This window comes from Sinohyriopsis cumingii, chromosome 9, assembly GCF_028554795.1.
Source record: "Sinohyriopsis cumingii isolate HCF-2022 chromosome 9, ASM2855479v2, whole genome shotgun sequence".
NCBI lineage: Eukaryota > Metazoa > Mollusca > Bivalvia > Unionida > Unionidae > Sinohyriopsis > Sinohyriopsis cumingii.
In genome coordinates, this window is record NC_142969.1 from 31,627,097 (window position 1) to 31,640,289 (window position 13,193).

The 13,193-nt window shown below is 38.2% G+C and overlaps 1 protein-coding gene across 3 annotated transcripts in view; it reads right to left on the reverse strand.

Annotated features, from left to right (window-relative positions):
* LOC149791501 (uncharacterized) overlaps nt 1–13,193 on the reverse strand; it is a 38,481-nt gene that overhangs the window by 402 nt on the left and 24,886 nt on the right. Inside the window, exons 4-7 of one of the 3 annotated variants that reach the window (XM_089970034.1) lie at nt 5,536–5,625; nt 4,488–4,684; nt 464–620; nt 162–268 (exon numbers count right to left, since the gene is read on the reverse strand). In XM_089970034.1, coding sequence (XP_089826160.1) covers nt 162–268; nt 464–620; nt 4,488–4,664 — 441 coding nt within the window. In that variant the 5' untranslated portion in view covers nt 4,665–4,684; nt 5,536–5,625. Of the gene's footprint in view, nt 1–161; nt 269–463; nt 621–4,487; nt 5,653–13,193 lie in introns of all 3 variants that reach the window. The other 2 variants (XM_089970035.1, XM_089970033.1) reach the window with 2 other exon arrangements.

Consider the following 13,193-nt stretch of genomic DNA (forward strand, 5'->3'; position numbering starts at 1 on the left):
ATATGCATATTGTAGTTAGCTGGACTCTAGCTCTGATAGTCCTGGGCAATAGGATAAGCTGATTTTGTTATCAGTTTAGAAATGCATCCGCTTTGCAAATACTATGCTTTAAAAGACGAAACTGAATCCAATATTGATGAAATAAGAGTCATTTGGATTACCTTGTGTTTTATCATTCTGCGTTGGTTGGGTGCATATTTGAGGGTCTCTGATATGGTCTCTTCCATTCCATTTGCCTTTGCTTTGCCATTAGTTTTCAAGCAGGCTTCTGCAAGAGTAATACAATGTTTTAAAATAAGTTTCACAACAAAGGATGCATTGCATTTTTCTAAATGCCAGCAATAATCAATGGAATATTTTTAAAACATGTACTTTGAAATGTGTCTCAAGTTACTTTATCAATTCATTTAAAAATCTCTGGCAAGTCACATGGAAAACACAATTTAAATCAAGCCATACTTACTTATCAAAACCTGACATATCACAAGCTCTTGAAATGCTTTTTTCCCTTTACGTCCCTTTGGATTATACTCTGGCCAGTCTTTTTGTTTTAAGCTTTTCATCATCCTGCAGACACTATCCCCAATTGTAAACCTGCCAAGGGAGCTCAAGTAGCATATCTGAAAATAATAATAATAATAATATTACTATTTTTTGATTTTGATATTATTATTAGTAGTAGTATTTCATGATCGATGTGACAAAATATGCTTGTATATAGTTATTTTTTGCCATGGTTTTGCAAGCAAATTTAATTTCTCTAACTTGAAAAAAATTTGATAACATTAACTATGCAACACAATGTACTAATAGCAATTATAAACCAAATTAACCACCGTGAATATATTAACTTCATAAATGACATTCACTCAAGGATTGAATTAAAGTAGCCACATAATATGTAATAGTGTATCACGGTACCAATTGTTTTTCCATATACCTCAATGCTAATGTTTTGTGAAATAAATATACTTTCTGTCCTACTTGGGCATGCATGTCACACGCTGTCCTATAGAACAATGCTAGATTGTCAATTTGACAATGACATAACCAGGTACTCCATTGCATTTAAGAGAGATAACTCTACTGGAACTAGACAGGGGTAAGAGTTATCTAGTCACAACAAGCACATTTTCAGTCATGTGTACCATATTTTAAAAAAATCATAAAAAATACAAAATATGATCTAGATAGAAATTAACACAAACTCACATGTTGCCAAGAGGCTCAACTTTTTTTTAAGCCAAACAGAAAGTACAAGTCTTACATAATGCACCAATCACAGCTAGTTTTGTTCTTTAATTCTGAATACAATGTTCCATACACCTTAAGCTCCGCCCACCTGGACTTGCGCAATTGGTACCGTTATACCTATAGCAAACCTTAATTTTTCCAATAATCTGTGAAATAGTTCGGGACTGTATAAGTAACAAATATACTTAGTCTCACTTGTGAAAAACAATTTGATGAGGTACTAACCTATGTCTTATATGAATGTGTATAGAAATGTCATTGAGCTGTTTGAACTATTGTTTTCATACTTTTGCTTCACCATCAAAATCATCTTTTGAAATAAAATGAATTCTTTCAACTATGAGTTGTATCTTATTCATATCAGCAATTATTGAACTTCACATAGGTGATATGGGATAAATCACATTATATCATATTATGTAATAACTAGGTCAAAGGTCAATGTACCAAATAGTATGCACCTGTCCTACTTCAAAATGTACAATTCACCTAAAAGAAAGGAATTTATATTTGTTTGGTAGGTGCAGAACTTAACATCAGAGACAGGTGGACATGGCCCAATCTTATTATAAAGTATAAGCTTTGACCACTTTACACTATCTACAGATACAAGAGGTCACTAACCACCAGTCCTCACACAAAGGTCCACCTACCCATCCTCTTTGTAACACAAATAGTAAGCTTTCCTCCTTTGTAATGTGAATAAAATTGTTTCAATAAGCCAGTCAGTCACCAAATATAGTAAATCGCAGCTTCTAAGTGGTTATGTTTGGATTGGGAGGTGAAATTAGGGGAATAAAATACAGAAAAATGCCAAATATAAACACTAAGTATAGCACATCAAATGGAGTTAAAAACAGGAGGAAAGTGTTTATCTAAAAGGGAGAGGTAGCTTATGATAAAGGAATTAAAGGTGGCAAAATCAGCAATGCGAAAAATGAGAAGTGAAAGTTTGATGACCTTACCTTGGACAAATATATGGGGCAGGGCCCAACAGGTCCAAGGACAGCCCAAAGGCAACTGTGCTATAACATCCCTTACAGGACCCAAATTTCAAGTGAAGTTGTGTTCATTTCCATCTAATATAAAAGGGTGAATAATTTAGATAATATAGATACATATAAAGTATATTTCTTCTAAATAAGAATTTAATAATAATTGGCATAAGATAGAGAGAAACTTATCTCAGAGCCAAGCAGAACATACCTTATCAGTTTTTAAACTTGTAAACTTTACTGTGAGAAATTATCAAATTGCTTCTACTTACATTTGCATCAAGATTGAGGGCTAATATAATACTTCACAAATCTTCTCTTTATTTTCATAATCAGTCACTAAAAATGTGAGATTTTATTTCCTTGAAATGTTATGACTGGTGTAAGGGAGATAACTGAATGATATACATAAGGTGTGGTAACCTTGAATACATTATCCATGTAATATAGATGAGTTCATCAACAACCTGTATTAACTTCATTGCAATTAAATTATCTCAAAATACATTACTGACAAAGTGAGAACCTAACATTTAGACTCCTATGTTTAGTGGAGACCTCAAGAGTCATGTAATTTTAATTTCTAAGATGACGCAGCTCTTTCATATCACATAGTTCATATTTTCTACAATGCCGGCATGTAGAGTGCAGCCTTCCATAACCATGCAGATATCATCTCATGCCAATTTGGATTCTTGCGATGGGATGCAAAGTTTCAAGAACAGTGTGGATTTGAATGGAATGAATACGCACTTTGTGACTAAAATGGTTATCATTCTGTAATGTTGGACCAAACATGGAAATTCCACAGGAGCAGCTTGACAGAAAGAAATAGGATTAATTGAAAGTCAATAGTAGATTATAATTGGGCTTATACAAGTGCCAATGGGAAATGCTGACTTAAGGAAACTGTTCTTGTTTGTTGGTATTCACTGCTACTTCAACAAAAGGGAATGCAAGAGAACTGAACTAACTACATGAACAATTTCAAAGCAGGAGAGTGTAAAAAAAAAGAAGGGACAATTAGAGCAGGACAATTCAAATCAAAATGGGAAGGAATACCAAATCCTTAATAAATTACCTAAAAATTACTCATGCCAGAACATCCCACATGGTACAAGTGATCTATCTACAAGTGTACTTAGAATGTTCTCTATCCTGGTTTATGGCATGCCTTACAAGAACAAGATAGTTGTTTTTGTACACATGATTTTTCATCTTTTGCAGGTACAATAGCCAATATTTGGCCAAAATCAACTATATTATGTTTACATAACTTATTTTGTTGCATGCATTCCAATCTAGGAGGTAACAGCACATACATAAAGGCATCAGGTAACACAAGTCTATATCTATCATAGCTATAGTTATCAAAAGTCCCCATCCAAAGCCATCTTGTGCTATTTTCTAAAGATTTCATACATTTTGTTCTTAAAGAACTTTCAATATTTGACCAAAAGTGTTCAGCATACATTTGTTTTCCTACATCAAACTAGTATAGTTCATAAATGCCGCCCACATGTATGCGTTTCTATGGAAACACTGTGAGGCTATTCTTTCCTTTAGGTATCACGGTACCAATTGTTTTTCCATATACCTCAATGCTAATGTTTTGTGAAATAAATATACTTTCTGTCCTACTTGGGCATGCATGTCACACGCTGTCCTATAGAACAATGCTAGATTGTCAATTTGACAATGACATAACCAGGTACTCCATTGCATTTAAGAGAGATAACTCTACTGGAACTAGACAGGGGTAAGAGTTATCTAGTCACAACAAGCACATTTTCAGTCATGTGTACCATATTTTAAAAAAATCATAAAAAATACAAAATATGATCTAGATAGAAATTAACACAAACTCACATGTTGCCAAGAGGCTCAACTTTTTTTTAAGCCAAACAGAAAGTACAAGTCTTACATAATGCACCAATCACAGCTAGTTTTGTTCTTTAATTCTGAATACAATGTTCCATACACCTTAAGCTCCGCCCACCTGGACTTGCGCAATTGGTACCGTTATACCATATGTAGTAAAATACCTGTTACATGTTCATCTCTAAACATGTTTTGGCCTATATCCGTAAGACAAAACAGCCGACCACTACATGTTCACCCCACCCCCAAAAATAATTATACAGGCACTGCAGAACTTGCATAATGCATATTGAGGTTCACAACAGCAAATAAAGGTTATAACAGTTTTTTTAAATAGAAAATAAAGCCCCAATTTACCATCTTCTTGGAGAGTTTGGGATTCTCCTCCAACCTCTGGCAAAGGCCCTCTAGTTCCTCCACTGAATCACATGGCATTGCAAGAATTTCTTCTCTATATTCTGTGTCTGGGCCTTGTGTATGAACTTGGAGGGCCAGCTGCTCCAACAAATTCTCAATATTTGTGTCCAGTTTCATAAGTACATTGAACTGGAAATCTGTAACAGATTTGTGATGAAATTAGTTTTGAAAGATCAAGATCATTATTATAAACTCCTTAAAAAGATCTGTACAGTGAACATGGGTTTAACAATGAAATATATTTATGAAATGAAATACATGGTTTTTGTACAGTTTATATGAAAACTTTTCCCTATAATCCTTTATTTTTTTATTCCCTGGATATGTTGTTTCACTGCTGGTGTCTGTAAAGTCTGCATTCAATGTAGATGGTTTAGGCGTCTGACTTACACAAGACAATGGTATACATCAGAAAGAAAAATAAAAAAACCAATGGAATGATGAACAGTCGACACATCAATGAAAAACAATTCATTGTTTATTTGCACAAATAAGTCTTGAACAGTATGTTTTATGACCTATAATTTAATTAATTAACATCTCACAATGTTCTGAAATAACAGTATCTAAGCTACAAGAGCTTGTGCTTTCATGTCATAATCTTCCATTTTGCAAACAAATTTTGATGTTGAATCAATGTATATGACCTTAGCATTGAACACTAACATTCAAAATGTCTACAAGATGAGAAGACTATTATCAACTGAAGTGACAACAAACCAATGAGTTTTACGTGCATTGAACATAAGCATTTTTAAATGCTACAAAATGTGTTTTTAGTGTATGGCCACAAATTACCCAACATTTTGTCAAACATAAAACAGTTCTACTACCTTAGATGAGAATTAAATTCATAAATACAGTGTATAATTGACCTACTCGTATTTAGAGAGCTGTAAATGAAATAAGAGATTATATAAAAGTCAACACCTGTAGTATTTGTTTCATTATTCTATAATGTACATTTTTTTCCATCCTCAATACTTACTACTTGCAGAGGAACTGGCAGAGAGAAATCTTTATATTCTCCACTCCAGAGTGGATGGGGATGGTGATGGTGTTGTCCTTCTGGATGCAGCTAAGAGTATAAAGATTATCACTACTCCTTAATTGCAGTAAAAAAGAAACAAAGAAATCAGACTGGATTTTTTGGCATGTAAACAAAATGCATACTGGTTGCAATGACTACTGTATATAAAGCAGTGATACAATATATCACAAAATGCATTCTTTTTTAACAAAACATCTAATCTCATATATACAGCATCATGAGTAAGTAAGTACTCTTAAACACATCTTATTAAACAGACAGAAAAATGATGAAATTTATACATACTTTTGATAAAGAATTTCCAATTGTGGCATGGTATAAAAGCAATTGATAAAAAATAAAAAGAGACCAGATAAACTAAATAGAACATACCAGCGGGATAAGAGGAAATCTTGGAGTCTGCAAAATACTCTCCATTTCAGGAGGTTTTGGATGAGATGGCTGACCAGAAAGGTTTCCACTTGAGATTTTCATCTTTAAATAATCATCCTAGAGTGCACCAAAGTCATGTGAACTTGATCCAATTCCAACATTACTGCTGCTTGAGTGCTTAGATCCAGTATTGCCTTCACTAACTGATGTTATTAATACCTCTCTCTCATCAGCATAATTTCCATCATTTTTCAAAACTCCCATTGTAAAACCTCTGCTGAAGAAACTAACACTACACCATAAGGATTTAAAGAACTACTGCCCGGTTTCTAATCTCCAATTCATATAAAAAATCTTACAAAAGGTTGTTCAATCCCAGCTTGCATCTTGTCTGAATTCACACAGTCTTTTTAGCAATGTACAATCTGCATATCGCCCTTGCCACAGGACACAAATTGTGTCTGCAAATAGATTACACTCCAGCCCAGTTGATCTATGTTGTGGTGTTGCACAGGGGTCTGTTCTTGGACCTGTTCTCTACACTCTATACACTCAGCTGCTCTCAAGTGTCATAGATCACCATCCAGTGTCTCACCAATTGTACACTGATGACACCCAAATATACAAATCTAGCCACCCAACTGAAGTTGATGCTACCATCCAAGGTGTAGAGATGTGCATTTCTGATGTGAAATCATGGATGACTTGTAACAAGCTGCAGATGAATGATGATAAAACTGAGGCCATTCTGATTACAACACAAAGACTTTCTCATTCACATCCTTTACCTCACACAATAAATATCAGCAACACCAACATTAAATTCACACAATCAGTACAAAACCTAGGTGTTACTCTGGACAGTACTCTCACATTGCACCAACATGTCATGAACATATGCAAGGCTGCATATCTTGAGCTGAGACGCATCAGCTCCATTCTCAGATATCTTTCAGTTGATGCCACTAAAACACTTGTGTGTTCGTTACTACTTTCAAGACTGTACTATGGTAACTCAATTCTGTCTGGTTCATCTTAATATCTACTGCAGAGGCTTCAAAAAGTTCAAAACATAGCTGCTTGGATCATACTTAGAGTACCACAATCAGAGCACACCTCCCCGCTGCTCTGTACCCGACACTGGCTATCCATTCGATCCAGAATCAAACACAACATTAGTTCTCTGTGCTACGTTTCACTGACAGACTCTAGTCCAACATACCTATCCGACCCCACCTATGTGTACACACAAGCAAGATACTTACACTCCTCTTCCGACAATCATATACTCATTATTCTCACTATGAAAACAAAGTCACATGGACAGCATTCTTTTGCATACCAGGGCCCAGCAACATGGAATGAATTGCCCACTGAACTTAGACGCAAAGACGCAGTGATCCCATTCAAGAGTGCTCTCAAAACTACTTATTCTGACTACAAAAACAAACTTAATGACTTAATAATGTTAACTACCTTAAATATTCTCAGCATGTTTTTTATGTTTTCTAATTTCATGGTGTTTGTTTTTGTAATCATATCATTGTGTATGTTTTTATGTTGTCTAATGTTGCAAAGCGCTTAGAGCCTCTAAAGATTAGGCGCTATACAAAGTCCTCATTATTATTATTATTATATTTAGCTTGGATGAATATTTTTTAAATCAGTGGCCATAACTAAAAAATGGGATTTTGTTTTATGATCATAAAAGTATGTTGGACACCATCCATGATGTACAATGCTGTCTGACATTTCTATGCCCCTAAGGTTTCCATCTCAAATATTAAAGCAAAATGCATACCGAATTTGACAGATTGACGAAAATAAAAAAAAAGCAATGCTTACCATTTGAAAAGAGGCAATTGTCACTAGAATATTCTATTCAAAATGATATTAATTTTGGACACAGGGGATACCACCCCCATGTTTTCCTGACTCGTGATATGTCGGCCTATTCTGTGCACAGCTTTAAAAGATGTAATGTTTATCCATCGAGCTATAGAAATGAAATACATTTACTGTAGACTGTTTCTGTCAGCAGTTAAGTTGAGTAATTAGGTCAGGTTTATAGCTAGTTTACAAAATTCAATGTAGAATGCCAATAAATGACAAGATATATTTTTGCAAACTAAAGTGATCTTGAAAAAAGATTAGTAAAGTTTAACATTTTATAAAAAATAAGCTATTATGTGGAAAAGAAACAACAATGAAATAGGATGCAATGTGTTTACGTCTAGTTTTGGAAGGTACCATCTCTAAGGTACCGTCATAATTGTACCGTAGTTTAATGGGTGGAAAGGCCATTGAAAGGTAAGGGCAGTGCGGAGACCATCGAATATGTTCCAGAATAGCTGAATCTTTGTAGATACATAGATCCATTCGTAACTTCAGTCCGCAAGCGAAACACTGTACTTCGTATCCCAATCCTGACTCAGGTGCGAAGTAGACAAATCCTGTTCTAGCTAAAACATACGAAGAAGGTAATCCTTCCCTATCCGTAGGCCATTTCTGAAATGTGTCCAATCGACGGGCACAATCACAATAGTCAGGTAAGAAGACTGGAAAATGGTAGGGTTTGAACTTGGAGTTCTCACTGGATTTCTCACTCGATTCTTGCTGTGGCGAAGTCATCCTTCTGGTGGGTGGCTATCCTCTTACAACCAATGTTTTATACCGACATGTCCATACGGCAAAGTAAAGTGGGTGGGAAGCCGCACTCGCTTCTGCTACACGATTTGATAGACTTTTTCCAAGGGTCGACTGACGATGTGGTGTGTGGGTAAACGTACAATCTTGTTGGGTTGATAGGTGGTCACTTTCTCTAGACTGCAAGGCTTCTTTCAATACGCCAAAGTTGACCACTCGACTGGTACGATAATTCAGAGTAAGTCCTTTCACTTTACACTTCGTGTGCACTTCTCCTTGTTTGTCCCAGTATTCGTAGCCGTAATTTTTGGGACCGCCACTGACGAAACTTAGAATCTTGTCATCGGGGTGCTCGTCTGTCCAGGCTCCTAAACGGTCTCCTTCGATGTCAGGGTGCTGTTGACTCGGGTGATCGATATAAATGCAACTGTCCATGTCAAAGTACAAGACACGTTCCCCTAACAGTTCTAAAGCTTCGTACAATTTTAAGCGAGCATGAGCTGTCATGTAAGCTGCAATGATGACATTTCCAAAGGGGTCATCTTCTACAAAGTTCAGATCTTCTTCGTAATTCACCAAGATCAAATCCTCACGAACGATGTCCACGTGTTTCATGAATTTGGCTTTGTCGTGAATCATCTGAAAGTAGCGGGAAGGTTCGGTCAAATACTCCATCTTGGGTAAAGACGGTCATTGTGCCATTTTACCCCACAAGCAATTTAACATCACTCTGGCAAACGATCGCCGCCTTCGTTTTTCTCAATGTGATCTTAAGTAATGCCTTCTTGTGCCCAGAATTTCTCTCTGAATGTCTTTTGGTCTTCGGGAGTGTGACACCAGGACAGATAGCCACTGGCTTCTTGCTCAGTTTCAAAAAGGCATCCACGTAGTCTGCGAAAATGCCTTTCTGCGTGGGGTCACCCTTGTGGAATTATTGTGTCTTGGGAAAGTGGCAAATTTCGTACACTTCTAACAGTTGGTATCCCATGTTCAGAGCTTTGAACAATTCTACGCTGACCCATGTCCCCGTCAAGGCCCGTTCTTCCTGGTTGTGATGACAAGGTTGATCTTGGTTGCACGTTTCAGCACAAGTACAGCACAAAGGAAACATAAGTTTGCCTTGGCAATGGTGAGGTAAGACGGGATGGTATAGGTTCGTGGGAGGCAAAACTTTGCACTTGATCAAGCCTTCGTATTGTCGAATGTTTTTTAGGTCGATGTGTTCGGTGAACAATTGTGGGTGCCCTGCAGGAAAGCAAGAATATTTGCACACGTAGGGATACAGTGAACACACGTCCAAGTATTTGATTTCTTCTCCTTTCTCTTCGTCAGCTGGGTACAGCAAACAGGTGGCATTGGTCCTTCCTCCGTACAAACTATCACTTGGGTTCAGGGGGTCCATGAACTGGTAACTTTCCATGAGGCGTTTAAACTCGGGATCGGTGTTCAAACGGTGATTGTATTTGTGTTCCCACATTTCCACCACTTGGTATCCTTCCTGTTATAACTTTAGGCGTCGCTGACAAATGGCCTGGTACAAGTCTTCCATGGTTTGTTGTAAGAACTGATTTTTAGTGCCGCGGTCAGGGTAACAGACGGGACATCCGTGAAATAAGCAACCGTTAAACTCGTACATGATCTTGGGGTTTTCTAAGTCCCAGCCATCGACCGAATGCATTCCGATGATCTTTTCGCCCTGTCCGTTGCGGGCATGCTGAATCCATTTGTCTTCTTTGTCGCACAAGTAATGCAACCAGCATGGGGCTTTGACCGAGTATTGACGTTTGACATAGTTGGTCGTTTGAGGACTGATGACAGCCACAGTGTTTTCAAGCATGAATCGTTGTCGGTAGACTAAGGAACACGCTTTGGCAATGGTGCAAGCCTCTTTTAAATGATCAACCCCTCCGTGTTCCATGAACAGTTCTCGAAATTTTCCACAGCATCGCCGTAAAATGTCCATGTCGGAACGACGATACTTTAGCATTTCTTCCTGAAAGTCGAAAGGGTCGGAGGCGTGAGCCTGGTACCAAGCGTAGAAAGTTTCTCGTTCGGTACGCATGTTGTCAGGGTCGTAATAGTGAGCCTGAGGCAAATGGGGTAGAACGGCATGTTGATTGGCTTCTGTATTGAAAAAGTGTGGAAAGTACCCTTTAGCCATTTCTGTCATTCCAAACATTTTAGGCATTCGACTCAAAGGCATGGCTAAGTAGCTCATCGAATCTTTAAACTGCACTTGTCCCACTTGCATGAAAATGATTTTGGCTCCGTTCAAAGTGATTTTAGGACGCTCGATGCCACGTTCCGTATAACATCTCAAAAGAAACTGTCCATCGTATCCGGAGAAATTGTGAGCCATCACCGTGGCATGGTGATGACATTCTCCATAATAATGTTCGATGTCCTCTTGGCTCCACGTCTTGTCGATGGGGTCTAAGACCCATTGTGTGAAATCGGCCAGTGTGTTTGGTCCTTGAAAGATTTTTTCACGCCCTCCAGGAATCTTACTGCAGTGAGGGCAATAACTCAAGATAGGTTCTTGAATCACTTCTCGCACGCTCGATGAGCCACGCAGAAATTAGGAATGTGAATACCAGTCTCTTGCATGCATTCGAAATCGAAAAAGATGAAATTGCCTTTCTTCTTCTTGTGACCATCCTCTTTCTCTGGTTGGGATTGGTATTTTTGCACGTAGCATTGGTGTTCCAAGTCCACGATGCAGTGACAAATGTGACATTTTTTCTTTCCTGAACATACGTGTGCCTTGGTACTGTTGATACACAGACCTTGTCCACACATTGGGCACAATCTCAGGAGTTGACAAGCACATTTCTTCTGTGAACCTTGCATCTTCAGATGTTGTTGGTAACAGGCAGGGCTGACAAATGTGCGCAGACAAGCAGGACAATGCACTGGTTCTTGCCCTTCGCTCAGACAGGGTTGAGAGGCCAAACATCCTGAGCATTTCGATCCACAATGTTTGTGTTGCTCTCGATTATTATAACCATCATAAGTCACATTTCTCACAGTAATATTTGTATCCCAGGAATCCAGTGATAGTGGTAATGGTATCGAAATGGTCATCGTGATGATAGAGATGAATCCATCCTTAAAGTCTTTCCCTCGAAACAACAGAGACCCGCGCACTTCTTGAGGGTGCACTTTCAAGGTGTATCGTGTTGCTAGGGCATCTTGCAATTTTTGCATCTCAGGATTGCCACAGGATGTGTCTTTGGACAGGCATGCTTGTTGTAACAGACGTTCTGCTTCATTTCGTTGTTTGGCTCGGTTCGATTTTCGAATGTTCTCCCAGGCTCTTTTCCATTCTACCGTGTCGTTCTTGTCGGCATAAGTTCATCCCACCATGATGGCTCGGGTTAAACACATGTGGTCTTGAAAATTGTTAATTTGGACAAGACTTGTTTTGGTAATGCGAAGGTTGTTGACCAATAAGGTCTTTCTGCATTGTCCGGTCCCTTGAGGAGGAGAGACGTGGGTCATGTCCAGTGTGGCTTTTCCATCGGTGATGTCAAACTGGTCATTAGATTGTTGCACGTGTTGAATCTTGTCCATGACTTTGGAAGTGGTCAATTCTGCAGGGCTGCTAAACTCGATCCAAACAGGGGATTTCAAGCCGTCATGTTGTATGGAAAGTCTCAAGCGATCATCTTCTTTGGGTTGACATTGTCGCTTGAGTGTGGTGAGCAAAGAATCCCACATGTCGGTGATGAACCCTTCTGCTTTCTCTAACAGTACTTCAGACTTGAAATCTTTAAACTTCACTGTGTATTTGTAAGCCGTAGTTCTAAATTTTCTAGAGGGACGCTTTTCCGTCTCTCGAATGTCATAGTACTTTTCAGGGTTGACTAAGGGTGGTAAACTTTGTTTAGAGGGTTTGGATTCTGGTTCACTCATGTCCTCTTCAAAATCACTGGCATGAATTTGTGCCAAGACTTCAGCCCTGGTACGAGGCGATAGATCACGTTTCTGCCTCTTACTTTCTTCTTCTTTCTTCTCAAATGAATTGGATCATTTCATCTCGATAGCAAAAAGTCAAATGACTCAAGTTTAAACACCATGGACTAATTTATAGTCATAGCAGACCAGCGTATATAAAGGGTATGTGTCTTGTCCTTTCACTATTCATTTCACTCTCAAACTGAGCACAACGATGGAAGAGACTACCAAGATCGAACGTTTCATCAGAGCTTTGCGAGGGGTCATTAGAAAATTCTCTTCAGACCAGCCGAGGGACTACTCTCCTTCCTTTCAAGATAAAAGTCAAGATACTTGCTATATCTGTCAGAAGAAAAGGCATTGGTCTTCAGAGTGTCCAGACCGTCAAAAAAGAAAAAAAAGGGGTTAGAAGGGACAAAAGTCAAGATACCTGTTATTATTGTCAAGAAAAAGGACATTGGTCACCAGACTGCCCAAAAAAGAAACAAGAGGAGTCAGAAGAAGAGAGGGATTCTTCAGAGGAAGAAGAAGAGGAAGAAAACAGACAGGTGAAGAAAAAGAAACAGGAGAAGAAAAGAAGGGAAGAAAGTGAGGAGGAAGAGGAGGAAAAGACTATGACG